Below are 22,576 nucleotides of genomic sequence, written 5' to 3'. Positions count from 1 at the left end.
TTATACTGTTACACCATATTATATGTCAATCGGGGAACATTTCATTCCCAATAAATTAACATCGGCTGTGCTGCAGCGAATCGCTATTACCAATGATATGATAATATCTGGATGCTTTCATGGTATTTACTGCAGCTGCATTCGATGAGTCTCGGCTCAAATGAAAATCACTTTACATTATTCCTACCGTTCATTTCATAATTCCCATGCCCTTTTCACCTTAGCAAATACCCTTTTCACTGTCAGTTGAGTTGGAATTCTTTTATTCGTATATTTTTTTTAAATTTATCAACATACGCACGCACTTTTTACTATTAATCCGCGAGTCGTTAATTTTTCAACTTTGCATTTGCTTCCAATTAGACGTGTCCATTTTACTCGCAGCTCGCCATGAGAGTAAGTGGTATCAAAATCTCGCTTACCTGGTCATTATAGGAGGGTTGGTATGTGGAGCGAGGGGCTGGATTCACGATTCCTCATAATTAATCCCCTTCGTTCGTCTTTTTTTTATGCACTTTCGTACCGTAAACTCAGTAATGGCTGAGCCAGCAGACGAAATATATCGTAACTGAAGCTTGTTTTCACGTAGGAATTGGTGCGTGCGGCTTTTCCCCTTGAAAACCACTAAACGCATTCATGCAGTCCGCGCAAAGCTGAGAATTAAATTTGGTGGAAAAGAAATAAGCAGGGAAATTATTCATATTTTCTTAGCAGTTGTCACTCTCCGAAACTTTGTTTTATTATACAGTCGCAGTAGTGTGGACTGTGAGGGCACCAAGCCTTGAAGGAATTCCGTAAATAGGAAATTTTCCATTCTAGGGAATCATGACGAAATGTTTAATTTTTTTTTTTCAAAAAGTCAATGTTATCTACTGTACGTAAGGGCAGGGAGTCGTTGATGAGAAAAGGGGGATGCTGTGGAATATAATTGTAACGCGCGAGGTAGAGAGGGGGGAATCGAAAAGATGAAAAACATGAGAAAAATGAAATAAGGGACAAGTAGGAGGGAGAGGGGAGAGAAGAAAAATCCACAGAATTAATCTTATCTTACGTGGCAATTGGATGGAAATAGGAATTTCCAGGGGTTGGACGCAGGTTGGGAATATGAATGGGAAGAAAGCGTGAAAAAAAGAAATGATAGAAACGTGAATGACGCAAGTGGGGTTTGCGATGAAGGGTTGGGGTGGGAATTGATGTTGACTGGGCTGGAGGGTGGGGAGGGGGTGATTCTCGGCGTGATCGCGGTCATGGCGTTGCACGGGGTGACCGCAACCATCGACTGGTAGGTACCTAGCAAAGACTGCGATGTGTCCTCCCCTCTACCCTCTATAGTACACTATAGCTATAGCACACTATCCCTTGAACCACTGTATGCCCGAAGAAGGGGGCCGGTGTAGCTAAAATCGATCGATAAACTCGAGCTTGCAAACGCTGGGATCTCCTCGACAACATTCAGCCGTAAATTCATGCGATTCCTGAATAAAGCTGGAGAGAAATTCCTCGAATTAAAATTGAATGTTGAAACGGGTCAATCATAAATCAGACAGAAAATCAATTAATCGATCCATCGGAATTGCTCGCGTTTAACGCGTGTGTATCGCATTTTCTTGTTACGTGTTAAGATTTATAAATTTAACTGTGCACGGTTTTCGTGGCTTTGCCATTGATCGAGGTTATACTGCAGCCACGTAAAATAGCTTAGATGTATAAACGAATCGGTCTCTTGCATTTTTCGCCAGCTAAACGGCGCAGTGCCTTTGAAACAGCTCGAATTAGAAGATCGCGAAGCGTTTGATTTTCATCAAACGAGCAGTAGTGAAAGAAATAAATGATAGTCGATTGCGTCCGATTTTAATACTCGATTCAGCGATGTAAGTGAGCGAATTCATTTATCGAATTTTGCAAAACATGCAAATCTCCTCTTACCGCTGGAGAAAGAATGATACAAAAGTCGTGCAAAAGGAAGGAATTTTTTAATTCCTCCAGACTGATTTTCATTGCTTTCATGCTTAATAGGGATTACAGTGTAATTCTGGAATGCCAAATTCGCTATAATCCCTCGGGAAGGGGTATTAATGGGTTTTATTGCGCACTCAGAGGAAAAGATGCTTATTGGTCAGACAACAGAGTGTAATCCTTCGAAACGGGTTAGCCATAAGTACCAGAACAACAAGAACTTTGACCCGCGTGACTATATATGTATATAGAGCGTATATAGTGTTCGCGCCAGAGACAAAAGCAAAACAGCAGCGCTTCGACCACAACGTGGCCGTGCTATCTCGCGGTCCTGTACATTTTTGCAATTCAAATGGTCCGCGCGCGAGCGTTTAGCGCTAATCCCCCATGCATCGAGCCCGAGTCGAAGCGAAGCGACCCGAAACGAATTAACCAAGGGAAGAAACGTCGAATTCTTATGCTTATATATACGTGTGGTATGTACATGTGCTTGTATCGTCTCGTCATTGTCGAGGGGTGCAGGGAGAGAGAGAGAGAGGGGGGGGGGGAGGAGAGGGCAAGATTTGCCAATGACAAAACTGAATAATTCCACGTATTGTTCTATGGCTGAAGGGAAGAGTGGGAGTCTGCTGGGATGATCCGTCGGGCTAAAGAGCGTCGGGGAAGAATCGATAGTGTCTCTTCGGTGAAAAGTTCGTTGACTCGGCGCGCGGGAGTTCCATGCAGTTCGGCTTGCCGGGGAATTCCCCAGCCGGATAGGCTCGAGTATCTGCACGTGGTGGAACGTTTTGGGATTTTCGGGGTTGCCGGCCAGCTTGTGAGAAAGCAGAGAGAGAGAGAGAGAGAGAGAGAAGGGGTGAGTCTACTCTCTCTCTCTCTCTCTTTCTCTCTGCCTGTACTGCGGATTTGTAGTAGTACAAGACGTTGGTCCGACTATTATACGTATATGTATATATATATATAGAGTGGCCAAATGTTGGAAGTAGGGGTGGATTTGCTGGTGAGGGTTTTGGAGAGTGAAAAAGTGAAGGGACAGGGGGCTGGTGGGGGTGTGAGGGGAGAAAAGTCAAGGAGGGAGGGAGGGAGGGATAGAGCGGAGCGGAGCGGCAATCAATCTTTGAGAGGCAGTTGAGTGCGGGAAGCTAAAATATAGGGCAACACAAATTTAGTCTGGCTCTGCCGGTCCACGTCCACGTGTCGACGTGAATGCGCAACCGCCCGGGTTTGTAATCGATATTGCCGACAAGGCACCACGCCCTGCACCTGCGAGATGTGCAGGATATGCAATGGTACCCGAACGGTCCGGGTTCCGCGTTCCCCTCCATCCACAGTCATCCCTTCCTACCGAGCTTTGGCAGCCACCGAGAGAGCGACCCCTACTCTCTCCTCCATCTATTTATCCGCGTCCATCCTCTCGTGTCTCATTATCTTGTTGGCCGCGTGCGCCGCATCGCGCTGCTTTCTACGAGTTACCGACCGCCACGTTGTCAGCCCTGCACGAGGACCTCCCGGAAGAAGGACCTTCGTACAAGGATAATCGACCCTTCGTATATATACCTCCTGTATTTCTATACACCCCACCCCCTACCCTTTCTCTCTCTCTCTCTCTCTCTCTCTCTCTATCTCTGTCTTATAGATATACGCCAACCGCGGTAGAATAGCTCAATGATAAATCAGACCTCGATTGTATTCGATGGACGCTTTATTGCCGTTTGAGCTGAAACTGTTACTGATAACACAAGCACTTTGATTTAGCCCATTAATAATTACAATTCGAAGCAACAACGGTTCAAGATGCTTCGAGGAGGATCGTTATTTTCCAAAGTGAGTTTCACAAAGTACCTCATTCTGCCGGACACTTGGTATAATACTATTGAAATCGTTCCAATATGCCATGGTCTGAAAAAAATTCGATAGCATTGTCGACTTATAAAGGACTTTCGAAACAGAGAAATATCGACAGAAGACTCCCGTGGCCGCGGCAGCTGGCCCAGAATAAAGCATCCGAGCAGAATTTCTTAGCAAGAAAATTCTCTCAGTTTCCTCTCGAGTGTCGGATTAACGCTATCTTATCGCATAGGCGAATGTAAATTTCTGCTTCCCTTCGGCTGGCTTACATAAATCAAATATTCATGCCGACCTCGGACGTTCACCCAGCAACCATCCGTCAGATTTTTGCTTCGGTTGACGTTAATTTTATATAATCATCAGGCAGCACTCGATAAAGCGAACAACTGTTTCAAGTGTGCTGCTACTACCGCTGCTGAATTTTAAGAGGAATTTCCATTTGAGCAGGTACGCGTACGAAGGACACGCCGGAAGTTCCCTTAAAAGTTCAACGACGTCCATTCGCTACATATTCGCTATTCGCAAAGTTCCAATAGTATAGCTATAATAATAGCTGATTGTGAAAGCACTGGAGGATATTTTCAGTTGTCGTTCACTCGGAATATTGAACGAATGGAGAGAAAAAAAAATTTCGTCAGAAAATTCCTAGACAATTTTTAGGCTCCTCGACTCAAAGCCGTAGCGTTGCGAAAGCCACAATTTTCCTCGATGATTTGCCGCACGACTATTTTTACGACGTATTTACGGTAATTCAGCGTTTGAAAATATCCACGAGCGACAGCATACGTGCGCGGTAAACTACCACATTTTCCTCCCTTATTTTCCTCGTTCCAGAGAGCTTTGTGTACTTAGGAGCTCGCATGATCGTTTTTCAAAAACCCTTTTCTCTTTAGGTAAATGGACCATGTACGATATTTGGCCACTTAATTTAAATAAATTTCAATTACTCGCCGAGTTTTCGTCAATTCGACGGAGGCATGCAGTTCTTCAAGCTCGCGTCCTTCTTATATATATATACGAAAAGAGGGCTCGAATCTTTTCCTCGTCTTTTGCAATTTGCGACATTACATTCTCATTCCCGTTTGAATTTTGTCCTAAAGAATTATGCAATTCAAGTATCGCGATCAACATGTTTCCCAGCAGAGCGTCATATACGTATTACGCTAGCTACATTTATAGGTGCCATAGAGTTTTTATGATGTACTTACGTAAACGTTGAACATCCTCTGAATATTTAAGGTGCCCACTTGTGCGGATGTCAGCGTCGAGGATCAGACATACCTTCCTCCTTCTGTGTATAAAAAAGGAATAATAACAATAAAAAGAAATTTGAATTTGGCACGACGCGCGTGCTAAATTTTTATCTGCAGGTCATTTTAACCCCCTAGGATGTTTCGGCGTATCTCTAACTATTGGCAGTTTTTTTCCCATTAAATCTTCACTGTTTTTCGTTTCAAGCTCCACAAAATTTGTCTGCCCCTGGATAAGCGTAAAATTACAGTTACGGGTTAAATAAGTTGCTCGATGCAGCTGTGCTTTCAATGTTTCTTGGATTACCGCGAAATGCTCCCGAGCAGTCAGTTATACAATTGCTTTCGAATTTTAAAAGGGCCAATATAAGCCAGGAATTTTTTTTAATTCGGCTAATATAAAAGCAATGGGTGCAATAACCGCATGTTTTTCTGCAGAACATTTGACACCACTGGGTTATTTACTGTAGGAACTCGAGTCGAGTCAATACTTGCTCTCTGCAAATTACACGAACGTATATATATATATATATATATATATATATATATATATATATAAATGTAGCGAGAATCTGACAATCCATCGTATATCGAAGTTTCTGACAATTTTCGCCAAAGAATTATAGTCGAACGGAGCTATAATATCGTGATGTATGTATCGAATGGATGTAGCTACGTCATTTCGGCGAGTGGCGCGTGGAAAGAGCGCTTGCTCTCGGATTCCACTCGATACTCGAATTTCCTGAGGAGTTTAAGTGACGTCCCGGCGAAAGCGTACACTGCGCAAACCTCTTAAATTCACTGGAAAACAAAGTGTGACCCCGGAAAAAGTTTTGCGTCAAATGGACTCGAAAGAAAAGTGTCTGGCCAAGTTCAACCACGGAGTTTGCCAACCCTTCTCGACACTCCCTCCACTAGCAATTCCCCCTCGACTTTACCTACCTAAAGCAACTTAAGAACTCCAAGTAGCAGCGCCAAAATTGATTACTAAAAAATCACCCAACTATCAACGATAAATGAAGTTATCGTTTATCAAAAGATGCGAAGCTGGCTCCAGTTAAGAGACTTGTGCCAGGCCAAATAGACTCAAGGGTGAGAGAAATTTATCTCGCGAGATAAGAACGCCGCCTCGCATTTAGAACGAACGCATTTTAATTTAAATTATTGCGGGACGGCATTATCAGCGGGGATAACGAGAATAAGGCAACCCCTTAGCCTTTTGGCTGTTTCGAAGGATCTTTTTACGACGGACATCTCGGAATAATTCGTGTTGTTTGCAATTTAAAATAGGACATTTCTTGAATGAGACGATCCGAGCTTTCGTTGATTACGATCAGAGTAAATTAGCTCCGCTGGATATTCCGTAGGGTTCATTCAAATAATTTCTCGGTCGCCCCGTTTCTTTCTTTCCTCCCCTTTCAGAGCTTAAACGGCTCGTGCATCATCACCAGCAATCGATTTAGACTAGTCGTCTCTCCCCTATTGCAATCTTCAATTATTAATCGAATGTTTATGACTCTGTATATATATACCTATATATATATATAGCTATACCTGCCGGTTAAGTATCATTACTCCCGGGCTGCTATTCTATTCGTGTTCCTCTTGATTAACAATCGTCGTAAAATATCAAATTACTATTATATATATATATATCAATTTCTATCCATCTCGCGTCTTGAAATCATTACTCCACTCCTTATCGTTGTCCCTCTAAAGATAGTTCGGCGAGCTTAAAGGGACAGGCACCTTAGCGTTATTTATTTACTTCTGGAAGGACAGGAGGAGGTAGGGGCAAAAATACGGTTCTCCAGAGGTGATTAATACAATTTTTAAACGCCATGCGAAGTTTGATGGGCTACACGAAATTTTGCATAAACATGAAATTTCGCATGAATATGCAGATTAGCCAATCGCGTTTATCGAACGGGGGGAAAAAGAGAGACACCGGTAGGTTTTATTATATGAAATACGATTATGTTATTTATGTAACGCAGTCACGGTGCGCGCTTAATATGCATCGATGTTTAAACGCGACTTTTTCATTCGCGTGGCAAAGTTTCTCGAATTTTATAGTGGAAAAGTCAGTGATAAATCAGACATGGGAGATCAGCGAGAAAGTTGGCAAACTCGATACATAATTTCTCGATATAGCGAATGATATTTTAACAGGGCTAACATCGTCCAGTTAGTTGGCGGCGGTGCTTAATTCTTCGGAATCGGCGTAGATATAATATATAGCATATATATATATATATATATATATTATACATATATAGAGTGAACGATGAAGGATCGAACGATAGAAAATGGTAAGCGAGGCGAACGCGACGAAGGTTGCCTTGCTGCTCCGCACAGACTGCACAGACACGACAGAGCTCCCTGTAAATAGAAGTGGAGCGAAGTGAGTCGTACCGTAGCAAGCGGTAGCGCGTATCGCTCGTGGATAAATTCCTCTATTGACTTTTCATTGCTAAATTAGACCTGCCGGATCGCGATATTTCCGGTATCGGTTAATTTTCGAATACGAGTACAAGGCCGTGCTGTTTGTGTTTACGAGTGTTTATCGAACTTGCGCGAGCAAGAAAAATCTCCCACCAGATGGGAACTCGCTGGATGATATTATTTCCTCTCTCCCTCTCTTGGACAAATAAAATTTACTCCCCTGTTATTTCTCCAACTATATATACTTTTGTATAATTGACATCAATTTATAAGGCAGAAATTTACCCTTCCGACATACAATATCACTCGACTCGATTCTCTCCCCGCTGTTCTTCCTCGAGCGGAGAGATTTGAAAAATGAATTAGATCGAAGTTCGCGTGCTATTTGGGGGCTTGTCGAGGAGAGAGCTCTGTGTTTTCCAGCCAAGATTCTCCTTTTGCCCCGAACAACTTCTTTCCCGGATTATCGAAAATTGTCGGGATACGATCTTTTCTGTTCGGAGCCAGAATCGAAACTCGTGTACGAGAGAAGCTTTGGGGCTTCAAATTTTGCTCAACTTTGGATCCTGTCGGACTCCGAGCTACCTTGCGTAGATAAGCCAAGTTTTCATGGGCCGAGTACTAATAAAGAGGCAAGGGGAGCAGATAAAGAGAAAGAGAACGAGAAGGATTCGATGGAAAAGTTCAAAAGGCAAAAACTCTCGGCCAAAAATAGGTATTGCTCTCGTGATTTTCGTCAAAGCTACCACTTGACTTATATTATATATACCAAGTTGGACAAAAGGGGCAGGAGAGAGCAGGGCAACGGTGGTTCAAAGGGATTTCAATGAATTTCAAAATAACAAGCAAAATAATTTCATGGCAGGACTGGGCAGGGTCAAAGTCTAAATCCAATTTTAAGTTATATCTATTTAAAATTCCTATCACTCGCTTAGTCAGGTAGACTGAGTGAGGAACGAGCTTTGTTACGGAAAACTTCTTACTTCAGAAAAGGTAGTACTTTGGCTAAAACTTCGATAACTACTAAGATCGTTATTATCAAAACTTGTCTAAGCCGTTAAAAAATCTTGCCGACAAAGTTGGCGTTATTCAATTCCACGTCGGTAGTGATTTATTAAGTGAAAGAACAGTTTTTTCCGGTTACACGAAATTTGCATGGAAAAATTGTCACCCGCAACTGCAGTGCCTAGCTACACTATGTTATATTGCTCGCCGAGTGCAACAGCGAAGCAACTGAAAAATATATATAAATTTGAATTAAACCTCTGCAACCATAAACTTATTTCATATGTTCCAACCATTAAATAAAATTGGCCCCAGGATAACTCTCCTAATTTCCGCTTGATGGTTTATTGTAACACTCTTTGGTATAAACATGCTGGTGTGATTGAAAAATATATTAATCATTTGTTCAAATCAAGCCTCATTTGCACACCATCACGATATACAATACTGTTACAAAAAACTTTTACAATAAACTGCACAATATCAGTTTTGTGGAATTAATAATTTTTTCATACGATCATAAATGCATATATCCAAATATATATACCCTGAAATCTCTGTTTTGTCGTTATTTCGGTGAGTGAGCGATATACTGTACATGCACAATGGTGTCTTTTTCTCCTAATTATTAAGGGAGGGAGAAAAACATCAAGTTTATATAAAGGCTGGCCTGGCTGAATGGCGGATCGTTCCGTTAATTAGCGCGTAACTTGTCCGTTTGATACAAATTGAAAAGGGCGAGGCGGTTATAGCGTATATGATCGGACGGGACGATTAATGAGGTTCGCTGTAAATTGTACGCAACGTGTGTCGGCTCTGCTGTATAACAAACCACCTCTACAAACCACTAAACACTTTTTCCCAACGTGCTGTACTCCTCTTATGACATTTTATTTCCCCTCTCAACGCTACTAAATCATTCATCTTCTCTCACTAACATTGTTACCCATTAAAAAACCTCGTTTTCTCTTGATTTTCTTGCTCGTTGAATTCTTGCGTTTAAAGATACTTGGCAGCCCTGCATCTTCTCAGCCATATACATGCATTGACTAAATTGATTCCCTCGTGGTGCAAAATTATCGAATAAAAAAACTATTTCCTGGACGAGGAATTAAGTTTTGATAGAGACGGCGGTCAAAGGGAAAAGCTCGGCTAAATCTGTGAAAAATGCATTACATAAATAATGGATCATTCCCTAAGCATATCGGATTTCAGATTTCTCATATCGGATATCAAGGATATTCTATCGCTTGCGGAAACGATACACGCAACCTTTACAGACGGGGGAAATGTCCAGTTATACCAAACAATAGAATATCTCGAAAGATTCTCAATATATATATATATATATATATATATATACATACATTACAGCATGTATATATAGTATAGAGATTGCCCTTATTGAATCTTTACCTTGAAAGTGTATATATTTTACTCTCGATGCACTCTTCCGGATAATAAAAGCTATAATTTTATAAAAATCAGCCACTCTGCTCACGAGTATCTTTAGAGGATTATTAAAAGTTTTAAACAAAAGTTTGGTCGAGCGTTGTGGAAGGATTACTGGAAGAGGTCTGGTCGGTTTTTCGTGAGTTGCTGCTCTCACGCTAAGATTTCAAGGTTTCTCAACTTCTTTCATATAGTGTATTGAGAGAAATTAAGTCGCGAAGTTGGCGAAGAAGAAAAATTATTATGTCGAATAAACGAAAAGTTTTGAAAGCAGCAGCCTCCTTCTTCTTCCTTTTCTACTTCCGCTATACACTTTTATTAATTATGGTCAAAGTCCATCTCGTACACATACATATATATATAGACGCATGCAAATTTCTGGATAAACTATAGGCCATTCGAGAGTTTCGCCGGGGGTTATTTTTCGTAGGAAAGTGGGCCAGTGGAAAAAGCTGGGTGCGCGAAGGCTTTCTATCCGCACGCGCCTATTTTATGAATTTTCCGAGAGCCAACGCCGCCGCGCCTGGCCGATATAGAGATGAAAAAAATCCCTCACGACCAGCACGAGTGAGAGAGAGAGAGAGAGAGAGAGAGAGGGTGAAAAAATACTTACGGACTTATATAACTTAATTATTTATTTGCTGGAAAATCGCTGAAATCTGTATAAATTGCATTCTTAATCCTTGTTTTTCTGTTCCAGAAGCCGATTACACCTTAGATGATTCCTTTTGGAACGAAGAGACTCCCGCTGGTGAGTAATGGGATTTAATCAGGAATTTCGTGAATTAGAAATATCCGGTGATAGGAAGACTTTGCTATCTCCCGTGCAGGATTCATATAGCCTTAAATATGAAAACTTTTCTTTCTATCCAGCCCAGTGCAACTTATCGTTAAAAGCACCTTAAAAACTTCAACTCGGATTTAAATTCTTTATCGTGGCGACCACCTACAATCTAAACTTGTATCACAGTTTTACCAGTGGAAACTTCGGATCGGGGTTAGGGAAGCGAACGAGGCTAAAATGGGGATCATTTTTTTTTGTTCAGCAGCGCCGCTTGCGTCGCAAGAGAAAATATTCTATTTCAGTTTTCGCTGTTGCGGTTGGATTTTTTGCACATCATTATCTCGTTAGCCATTTCATGCTTACGCAACAAGATGGATGGAAAATAAATAGCCCGTAATAATAGCAATGATGTAAAAATCGAATTTTTACGTAATAACGTTGCACCGAGCGACCCTTCCACTTGCTGCTTCATTATATTTACTGACACTACATGATCGATCCAGAGGGATTGCTTTCTTTACGCACCGATGATTGCTCGACCACAGATCATGCACACGTGCAATAAGCCAAGGCGCTTTACGCTCAAACTTCACCCCCTTTGACCTCGCGCGATACTTTTTATACAAAAAAAAAAAAAATAACGTAGAAACAAAAGCTGCTGAAAATGTCTATCCGATCGAGAGCGTCGCTTTCTCTCTTTAATTTAATCTGAAATTCCAAATCTTCGTGAAAATTCGATTGATCGGCTTTCGCATCAATATTTTCTTATGTCTATATATATATATATACTTATATAATATACATTCTTTCCCGACGTATGTTTGGCCAAGGAAATCTTTCTGTCTCGAGGTCTAAAACAACAAGTGCAATTTAAAGTTGTATTAGAGTTGCTGGAGGAGGGATGTTGCAGGGTTGGCGAGGCTATGGATGGAAAAAGTGCGGGCGTGGCTTATTTGAGAGGGTAGTGGGCGTCGTATTTATATTATAAATCCGCGAGTATCGGGGAAGATGTAGAGGCAGGCAGGCAGGGGATGGTAAGAGATGGAAAGAGATAGGTGAATGAGCGGGATGGGGGGGGGGGGGGTGAAGAGTGAGAGAGAGAGAGAGAGCCCTCTGCAATGCGGTGGTTCGCGGGGAAACTTGATTTAAGGCTAAGAGCCTTCGGACCTCGCTTATTGTTAAGTCAACAGCCGGTGATTGGCCGGGGGAAACGCGAAACTTAAATTGGATTAAATTTTAGACGAGGAGACAGCGTGAGCGGGCTGGCTAGCGTTTGGGTACAAAATCGCTGAACAAATTCACCGGTCCCGCGTTCTCTGATTATGTAATTTCAAAGCGCGGAATAAATTCTTCCAAGATATCACACTCCGGACCATATTAGACTAGCTATATTTTTTTCTCGAGAAATTTTTTCTCGAGGTACAAACCAGCCGAAATTCTTCCCGGAATTCGTGGGATTTCTCAAGTGAATTATCGGATGGTACCTACATGGATATAATATCTACTAAATATGTCAACTTTTTTTCGGGATTGATTTTTCGCGAGAGTAATTATTGGAAATGAGAAGCGAGTGGTTTCGGACAAAGCTAAAACTGGCAGTAGTTAGTGCGGTTAATGGTGTTGTAAGGAGAGTGGTAGGGGTAGGAGAAGAAGATGGAGCATTCAAGTATTTCAAGTAGGCTCTTGACTGATAAGCGAACTTATTCGCTGGCAGCAACAGTTTAGCACCAAAGGATAAAGAGGAGAGTGTATCCTATAGTGGATAGGATATAATCCAGCAGCGGGAAGTAATTATCGAAGAGCGTGGATTTTGCATAAATTATAGTGTACATATATAATATACTATAATAAACTTGGCCAGCTTGGCTATTACTTATCCTTGCTATGTATCAGCCTAATACTCCCTGATGCATAATAAACCTTCGCATTGACTCCTAAATTGCAAAACTTGTCAGCTATCTTCTCTCATACTACTATACACCATGGAAACGAAGAGGAGGATTTTAGTAAAGTAGAGGCAAAAATGTCGTGTCTCGTAAATTGAAGAAGAGCCGTGGAAGTGGATTTTTTTGTTTTCCTTTTCCCAGACAACGACGACGACGACGACGAATGGAAGAAGAATGCTCTTAAACGATTTTATTCACGAGGAGTAAAATTTCGTGTGTTGAAAATTGAAGGATCCAGGTGAAGAATCTGTGTCACGGCATTCTAGCTGGCTTTTTGTCTCTACGCTTCTACGGATGGGGAAAGATTTGTCCGAGGAAAATGCTGCATTTTTAATAAGAGCCGCAGCTTTTAGGATTTGCCCGGAAGCGTTGGCCGATTTCGAGGGTGAAATTCACATGAAACGCCGTATTCTAGCACCGCAAGACTTTCTCTCAAGACGAGAGCTAAGGATAATAGAAAAGGAGTGCGAGAGAGGAGAAACTCGAGACTCGATACTCGAGACTCGAGATTCCCTTTATTTTTTAAAAGCTACATAATAAAAAATGCGCCAAATCAATCGAAATGTAAAGGATGGATTCTGCAGAAAGGATAGAGTGGAGAACATTAAGGGGCTTAAAGAAGCTCGAGGTTTCTTAAAGGAGGGGCTGAAAGTTAACGTGTGTAGAGGAGCCGAGACTTGGAATGTAATAACCTGTCAGGCCGTAGCTGAATTAATCGCAATTTGCCGTGAATACTTGTGACGTTCTCGGTGTGCATTAACAATAACTCGTCCTGCACTCGACGTCCCCCTACTCATTTCCGCCCCCTCGCGAAAGGGATGAATTAATCAGTTTGTAATATCGCTCCCTACAACTATACACATATATATATATATATTATACCTCTATATACATACGTATATTCTCTCCACTATAGGCCGTACCATTCAATTCGCTATAGTTTCGCTCCACTGCAAAATTCTCTCAAATAATAATGTGACAATTTTGTCAGATTTTTTGTCAGTAATCAACGAAAAATCCGAGAGATGCGTTAATCTGAAATTTTACGGAAATCTGCAGGTTCGATACAATAAATACTGAATTTCCTCGCGTAAAAGGAGGATACGATGTGGGGAGAATCGACGTAGGTACGAGGGATATGTTCAGTAATTGATAGTGTATTTATTAAATCGTTTGCATGTGCTCTCTTTCACCCTCACTCCCTATTGAATAAGATACGTTTGTTCACGCACAGAGTGGAAAATCGATTTAAACGCGATGTATATTGGGAGAGAAGCAAGGTTTGTATTTGCGAATAAACAAATTAACGAATAGGATGGGAGTGTCGATTAGAGGTGGCGGAGATGGAATTAGAGATACGAGGAGTAAATTAGGACGTTCGATTGAACGGGGAAATTGATTTCAGGTGAGGTCGAACGACTACTGCGCGAGTTTCGACAGAACCAAGAGCTAGTACAAAACATCGGCGCCCATTACTATCAGATCATCTATCCGGTACAGTTACGGCATCACGAGAAAATGGGGATATCCACAAGAGAGATAGGAGTGTCCAAGGTAAGCGCGCAGAATTCATTTTCTTTCCTCGGCGGAATAAAGAAATTAGAAAAGGACAAATAAATATATATATAGAGAAACTAGAGAGAAATTAATTAAAAGCTCGGGGAACAATCTCTAATCAGCTTTGTCGTAATTTCATTCCCCTTCCAATTTTAAAGTTCGCTTTACGTGCGCGAGAGACGTTATACGCGCGGCGGACCCCGACACATAGAAACAAAAAGATTCATCATGCTTCATCTAAAAAAGCCCATTGATATTGGCTAAAAAGCTTTTATATCCTGATCGCGAACTGTTGTATATCTGAATTGTATTCTGTCAAAGTTGTCCGAAGAAAGAGAGAGAGAGAGAGAGAGAGAGAGTTCCATCGATTTCTTTGATATAACGCATTTTTTTCTCCCTTCCAACTTACGTCGAGTAATTTCATTGGATTTTATTTGCTTTTCTTTCAGTTTCCTCAAAGAGGATACGGCGAAGGAGGATATCCAAGCTCCAGGGGCAGAATAAGAGTAAGCCTTTATTCTTCCCTCTTTATACCAGTTTTTCCTAAGCGAAAACTTTATGATTTTATATTCTTAATGATTTTAATCAATCTTCTCTAAACAATATAGACAGGGAGACATTTTCACCGGACATCCCTCCTGATCAAGGCCTTCAATCACAAGTTTCGCCTAGATTTAGAATTAAATACGTAAGAGATATATACTTTCTTCGTCTTATTATTGAACACGTATAGCACTACGTGTGTCAATTTGATCCATGCAATTCCCTTGAAATAATGTTAAAAATCTCTGTGCTGTTTCAGGCAACTTTTAGCTCCGAATCTTATGCGAAAAGACTTTTTAGCCAACGATGCCGAAGAGACTTCTAATCAGGTACAAGAGAGTGCTCCATTTTCTCGCAGTAACAATAATAAGTCCTCCCACTTTCCTGAATTATTTTCAAGGATATTTTGTTTCTTCAGTATTCGCAGGATATAGAGCATTGTTATTATCATGGCACCGTTCGAGATTACCCAGGAGCAACCGCTGCTTTTCACACGTGCAACGGCGTCAGCGGAGTCATTCATTTGGGCAACGAGACATTCGTCATTCATCCATTCTACGGCGGCGATTTATCGGTCAGTCAATCTCTTCATTATATTATAGAGTGTATACAGCATTTTTATCAATTAATTCCTACAAGAATAATCCTTCGAGCGGACGATTCGTTCAAGATATTTGCGGATTACGATTGAGAGCCAAGCGAATGGAGGTTTGGTTAGGCGGCGATCAGTAAAATTTCATTATCTTCTCGGCTGCTAGTGGATTTATATAATCGGACGTCGGGCGAGCTCTTTGTGCCGGGATTTAATTGGTCCTTTTCCTTGCCAAAGGGAACATTTCGCTGGCCGGTATACGATGGTATTTTTGCCTATTCTCGCACGTCTGACCGATCGCCTATATAGGTATATCTCTACGCATTTTTCGTCAAATTTCTGCTGTTTTAATGCAGCCACGGAATAACACACCTGCGATTGTGCATTTCGTCACGAAACTACGTGGTAGAATGGCGAGGGTGCATGCGGGGGTTGACCATTCCCAATCAATTTGCTAGCTACGTCCACTTCAGAGCGGGAATTTTCAGCAGCGGCGAAGAACAATGGACCGAGCGCGAAATTGATTTTCCATATCGGCGTGGAAAATTCCGGCAAGAGCACACCGCCGCCGCCGCCGCCGCCGCCGCCGCCGCCGCCGTCGCACTCGCGCTCGTTATATATACATATATTTTTCCCCAGAGCGGATTGCAACGTTGCAGTTAGTGCGCTTTTCCTGCAAATCGATGAAAACCGCTCGAAATTTCAACTTCTTTTCTGGCCGTGTCCAATGACAGAAACAAGATCCTTCGCGTTTCGATCCGCTCCTCGTGACGTAGAATATACCCGTGCAAAGAGTATTTTTCAACGGCATCAGATTTCGGCCTATATCGAACGGGCTAAACAATTGGCAACGGGCGAGAAAGCACACACAGAGGGCAACGTATATATACAAGTCCGAACACTCCGGTCCGCCTGTTACCGTCCTTTTCTCCTGAAAAATAACACGTGCCAGTCCAGAGAGAAACTATAGAACGCGCTGGAGCGAATTGTTTAGGGATTTTTATATATTTTTTTTCTCTTTCTTTTGCCAAAAGCGCTTTCAAACGTCTCGTAAACAAACAGGAAAGGATATATTTTTGTTAATTTCTTTTCGGCGTGTCGGTCTTTGTGGTGAGTTTCATCTGGGCTTTGTAGGATGGGAGTATGGGAGGGGGGTGAGAAACTGACGGTAAATGGATCAAAATACAAAGGTGGTTCACATAGTGCTATATGTGCAATGGGGCTAGTATAGGGTGCACGGGTCGTGTAGAAAGGAAGGCTGCACACACGTACAAGAACTACTAGTTACGCAGGATATTGGGAGGGGGGGTATGTGCGCAGCTCTATAACACACCGTGTGTCGGTTCAAATACAGCTGCGTTGCGATTCAGCTTCGTTAGTGCGCACGGATCGAGTTAATCCAGAAACGAGGAGCAGACTCGTAAAAAGGGTTACATTCCACTCGCATTTCACGGTTATTCCCGTAACCGTAAGTCAGCGCTCGTTGAGAAGCGTTATAGATCCCGCGCGATATCCTCGCAAAATACCATAGCGAAAGCTCCGCAGCTTAACTTATTTTTAATCGTCTTTATTTCCGTACAGTGTTTCGCAACTTTCCAATTTCGATGAAAACTGGAAATTTAAATTTTCTCACGCGCGAATTTTCACGCCCGATCGTAAAAGGGAATTTTGCGATAAACCGAGCGATGAGGAGAGCTTTTGACGGATGCCTCAACGAGCTTCGAGGGACGCGACGCGACGTTACGGTCCGCACTTTCATTGCGATTTTCGATCAATTAGGGATGGACGATGAATAATGCAGGTATAGCGAGGAGGGGGGGGGGGGGGAGAGGTCTCTTGTCGAATTGGAGAGAATAGAGAGAGAGAGAGAGAGAGAGAGAGAGCCAAGCGTCTTCGCAGAGAGCTCTCCGCGAAGAGGCGCAAAGGACAGGAAGGAAAAAAATAGCATCTGAAGTTGCATAATTGTAAAACTTTCCAATTAAACACTTGTCGACGCGTAACAGCGCGTTTCGAAAGGAGCGCTGCTACAATTAAGCGCGAGCGGAGGTGGAAAAGCCGGCCGTGCAAGCGAATAGTGGGAAAACCTGGGAGCTTTTTTCCCGGAAGCTTGCGCAGACCGAGCATACAGCGCACAATTCTATTTTTCGCTCTGTTCTCTCCTCCTTTCCTTTCTTTTTTTTTTTTCGCGGATAAAGGGGATCGCAATTTCTAGCCGTCTCCTCTCGAGAGTGCCAGCCAGCTAACGATCCTCTCAATTGCAGTTTACGAGCTGCAGTACCCACTCGCAGGATAACAATAACCGAATGCCAGCCACCCTAATCCTCCGCTGGTAAATCAATAATGAAATTCTTGGCGATCGGGAGTTACAAGTCATCCGGGGGAAATTTATCAGCCGCGTCGCGTAAAATATCACTGGCGGTCCGCGCTGAGCTTTTTATCCTGAGCTTTCGTCCTATTCCGCAGCGAGTAGTCGATATAGTCCTCTGCCGAAGGATAAAGACTTCTCGGATAGGGTATCCACGAATTTATCGGATGATTAGAAACTTGCCTGAGCCTTTCTCGCGAACAAAGCTCAGGTTGAAAGCTCAGCAATGGCCCCTTAGCTTTTCTAAGGGGCGAAAGCTCTCCAGAGCTCGTGTGGTCCGTGTGTTTGTGCATCTGTATTGATGGGTAGAGCGATTGGGCAAGGGACACATTTTGCCAGCTCGTGTTTGTCCTGCACTGAGCTTTCAAGGTCTCCCCTTTCAATATTTTCCCTCTATACACACGACGCGTATAGTATGGATGTACCTATAGAGTGTACCTATAGGGATGGAGGAGGAGAGGGGGGGGGGTGGAGATCCTTTATCGGTCCTCCATCCGAGGACGGGGTAGATAATGTCAACTATATGCACGCCTCTCTTTTAGCAGAAACATCCTCACGTTATATTTGAGGCCCGAACAAAAGCTAACAAAGGCTGCGCCAACTCGGGGAATCTGGAGTGGCGCTCGAAGAACCGCAGGCAGAAGCATGTCCTGGGCCTATCGGAGACAAGCTCAGATCGATACAAGCGAGACGTCCGCGAGGCTACCAAATACATCGAAACTGCCATCATTATCGATAAGGCCATGGTGAGAGATTGCTAGAAAGCTTCCAAACAATAATTGCACCTAGTTTTTCATCCATAAGAGACATATATATATTGGGTGATTTTTTTATGACCATCCACTCCGAGTAATTGGAAGTTTGTAATAAATATTGAATTTTCCAAAGAGATATCAATTTTTATTTCGAGGGAGCCATTAAATTCTAATAAAAAGATAATCTAGGTGGGGAATTGTAGAAATTTTGGCCACCTTCATTTTTTTATGGGAAACCCTATAATTTTTATTACGAATTTTTGTAGCTTATCTCAGGAGTTTTCCAGAACACTAGATTAATTAATAATTCAATTCAGTGGTTCAGTAAATATCTCGATTTGAGTCTGTATATACGTATTGGTTTGACTAAAGTAGTGTACGTGATCGCTACGCATACAGGTGCTTAGTCACTTAGCTACTTATCGTTTCAATTTGGAATATCTATAATGAACGGTTGGTTCAAATGATAAATTAATATAGTGTCTTTGAAAGCTCTTGAAATAAACCACAAAAATATGCAATAAAATTATAGAGTGCCATTAAAAAAAAAAAACTAAGTTACCTTCGTAACTTGTGCGTTCCTCCACCCAGAATATATATTTATTATATAGTTAGTTAATATCCCCTTTGAAGCAAAAATTGACGTATCTTTGGAAATTTTAATATTGATTGCTGCTTTTCATTTATTCAGAGTGCAGGATACTCGTGAAAAAATGACCCTGTATCCACAAACACCATTGTCAATCTTTGGATAGACTTGTCGAGATTCTGTGGAAAATTCAATAATTTGCGTTGATATTTCATAAATTAGCCTGCATAAGCGAGCGTCTCTTGGCTTTACGCGTAAGCTGCAAGTTGCAAAGGGTTGACATAGGGCTTCTCCAGTGGTTAAGGGCGTTTTTGGAAGCAGCTGGAAGGCGGGGTAAATACGGGAAATTCGTGGATCGCGTTGGACGAGGAAGTGAATTTGCGGCATATCAATTTAACTCGGCGAGTAAAGCAGGGCAAACTTTAATAATTAACGACTGGGGCCCATTCGCATTTACAAGTCACGGAAGGAGAGGTTTAAGGGGGTTTAGCGGTGGTTCCCTTTCAGCGGCTTCGAAGGAAGTTTGACCGGGCCATGCAAATTCGAGCAGACTCGAATGCGTTGGACACATGAAAATCGAGTTAGGCAAAATATTCTCATCACCCTGTGCATGCACTCTCTGTGTGTGCGTGCGTGCGTGTGTGAAAATATTACCTCCAATTTTTCAGTCGATCCTGTTTGTTTCGCTGAATAATTCAGTTTGAGGAAACTTATTATAAAAATTGAATCAGGAATGATCAGCACTTTGTCTGTTCTGGGACAACCTTTATGTACCATAGAGGCATCAGTCCCCCTCGGGACTAGATCCTCTCGCAGAGAATTCGGTAAAAACTGTGGAAAATATGTTCTTGCGTGAGAAGGGGCTTGATTGGGTATACCGAGTAGCCGATAAAAGAAGAGATTACTGGATATCTTTGGATAGTTTTTTCGCTCTCAGTCTGAAAAGCTGCACTTTTGACAATGTTCAAATTAAAGTAAGAAATTTCGCTAGTCAGATAAAAGAGAAGCATGGTTGTGAGGGGCTTCACGAACGGTTAATTTCTGCCAGCAGTAAAGCCAAGGGTCGCTTTAGATTTATGACGGCGCTAAAACCGTGAACTGCCGTTAAAGCAGTTTGTTTTTTCCCAGTTCGACAAGAGAAACGGTAGCACCAGAGCGGAGGTTATTCACGATGCCATCCAAGTCGCAAATATCGCGGATCTGGTAAGTTTCAATACCACCTCATTCCCTCCCCCGAACCTTCCTGGCTCATCGCAATTCCACTTTAGCCTGCACTCTCGAACCCCTAAGCCCGTTGATTCGTTATAAAAATTTACGATTAGATATTTACTACTCTGAAGCTGCAGAGATTTTCTTTCCAACAGTCTCACGCGCCTCTTTTAGATTCACCAGCAAACCCCATGGAGACGGCTTGGTTTATATATGTATATAATAGTAAATATATTTCATCGTAACGGTATTATTGCTTTAATCGATAATTTAATGTCCCGAGCTTTTAACGATAAAAGCGTCGTACTCAATGATGCCGTTAAACGTTTCATACAGTAGATTTACGAGCATCGACTTTACATCCAGTTTTATGATCGTCAATTATATCGCATAAATATGGGTCAATTTCATTAACCTACCCCGCCGAATGATCAAACCTCCCTTCCACCAATTCGCTTCCCTCAAATATTTCTTCTGCCAAATTTTTCAAGTTCACTCTTTGTTTTCTTTTCCCGTATACATATAGGTATTAATAATATATCGATCCGAATTTTTTCTTACTTCTTTTCTCCCACCAGTATTTCCGTACGTTAAACACTAGAGTCTCCGTCGTGTACATCGAAGCCTGGCAGGGTAGTAACCAGGCGACAATCGATAAGAGTCTGGACATAGGGCAGGCCCTGTTAAATCTCAACGATTATACGCTGAGGAGGATGTACAAGGTTTCCCCAGATACAACCCAATTGCTCACGTGAGTCTTATCATTTTTATCTTCCTTTTTGCACCTTTTAAATGGTTCTGTGCAAACTGCGGAATGAACAAGCCTATACATATATATATATACTATATAGAGTGTATTGTACTCTGAGCGTGTTGTTTTCAGGGGTGAGACTTTCATAGGGGGTGAATCGGGGGTTTCCGTGCCGGACACAGTGTGCAGCCCCAAAGCAGTCGGGATTAGCGTCGATTTAAACACTTACGAGCCTCATCTATTAGCCGGCACGATGGCTCACATGATTGGCCACAATATTGGCATGAGTCACGACGATGGCAGTGAGTATCAGCCGTCACTGGTCAGACCAATTTTTCAATCCATTCCACTCGAACTCCTTCCTTTCCTATATACTGATCCATAAAATTCCATGGGAAATTTTCCCTTGGATCTCCACCCCCTCTCCACCATTTCCCACCCGGCGATACCTTCGAACTCGAGCCACTCGGTACATTTAAATAAATACTTCACGGTGATTCGCGTTGCTATTCCACTGCGGAGTCGCGAATCTTTAGTCGCAATGGAATTACCATGAAGTGAGGGGGAGCTCATGGAAATTTCGCCGGGGCAACGAAGCAAGCCTCCTTTTCCGCATGACCGGTCAAAGTCACTCATTTACATTCGTCAGAGACGTCAAAAACGAGAAGGAAGAAAGCCAGAGCCGCGCGTACCCGGGCAGCCTGCCAGGCGAATTTCGCATATCAAGGACTCTGGGTCTCGTCCTATTAACCATCGTCGATCGATTTTTCCTCTGGCCAAAGGCAGACTGCAATTTACATTTGTTTCTAATTTTGCAATCTTTTCTACCAGAATATTAAAAATGGCGTTGATGAAAAGGTTACAGGGTGAGAGATTCCAGCGAAGGATTTAGAAGATTTTTCGCAACTTTTCTCCTTTCGTCTGAGTGAAAGTAAATTCGCGTTGGGTAAAGTGGCGCATTTTATTCGACGGCACGAACCGGCTTGTTTGCTCTGGTCGGGTGGGGATGGTGAAAAGATAGCAGTGCGAATGGCATAATAATGCGTTTTCCAGGGAGCGAGTGCATCTGTCGTGATTGGCACGGTTGCATTATGGCGCAATCCATCGTGGGCCTGGAGAACGTGCAGCCTTACAAGTTCTCAGAGTGCAGCAAGGCAGATTACATCGGGGGATTAAAAAATGGACACGGGATCTGCCTGCTCAACAAGCCAAATGAGGTGAGCCTTTTCTAGTATACGCTATATACTATATATATATAGACATACACCTACCTTTCATTTCACTTCCACTCATCCTCTTCGCGATAATTCTCAAAAGAAACATTCCTTGATCCTTCATTCAGTTTTGCTTCCCTTAATTTCATTATCCTACCGTCTATTTCCCGCTCGGCGCCCGTCCTCTCTTTTCCTTTCACCTCTGCCTAATTTTATTACCGAGAGACATTTCCCTCCCAATTGTTTCCAACTTTCTCTTTAGTCACTTTATTAAACACTCTCTTTCGAGCACTCGCTGTAAAAATATCATTCATA

The 22,576-nt window shown here is 42.3% G+C and overlaps 1 protein-coding gene across 13 annotated transcripts in view; it reads left to right on the top strand.

Moving 5' to 3' along the window:
* Positions 1-22,576, top strand: part of mmd (mind-meld) — a 75,545-nt gene that overhangs the window by 31,390 nt on the left and 21,579 nt on the right. For 10 of the 13 annotated variants that reach the window (XM_066746608.1, XM_066746618.1, XM_066746616.1 and 7 more), the window contains exons 2-12: positions 10,657-10,707; positions 14,092-14,240; positions 14,693-14,749; positions 14,852-14,931; positions 15,046-15,115; positions 15,205-15,360; positions 18,286-18,489; positions 20,216-20,290; positions 20,875-21,047; positions 21,180-21,349; positions 22,101-22,264. In XM_066746608.1, coding sequence (XP_066602705.1) covers positions 10,657-10,707; positions 14,092-14,240; positions 14,693-14,749; positions 14,852-14,931; positions 15,046-15,115; positions 15,205-15,360; positions 18,286-18,489; positions 20,216-20,290; positions 20,875-21,047; positions 21,180-21,349; positions 22,101-22,264 — 1,349 coding nt within the window. The remainder of the gene's footprint in view (positions 1-10,656; positions 10,708-14,091; positions 14,241-14,692; positions 14,750-14,851; positions 14,932-15,045; positions 15,116-15,204; positions 15,361-18,285; positions 18,490-20,215; positions 20,291-20,874; positions 21,048-21,179; positions 21,350-22,100; positions 22,265-22,576) is intronic. The other 3 variants (XM_066746614.1, XM_066746584.1, XM_066746592.1) reach the window with 2 other exon arrangements.

The sequence above is a fragment of the Prorops nasuta genome, unplaced genomic scaffold, assembly GCF_024137725.1.
Source record: "Prorops nasuta isolate Cenicafe-Biocafe unplaced genomic scaffold, Cenicafe_Pnas_1.2 PNAS00003, whole genome shotgun sequence".
NCBI lineage: Eukaryota > Metazoa > Arthropoda > Insecta > Hymenoptera > Bethylidae > Prorops > Prorops nasuta.
The sequence above is the reverse complement of the archived record's forward strand: the minus strand, read 5'-3'. Positions and strand labels throughout refer to the sequence as shown.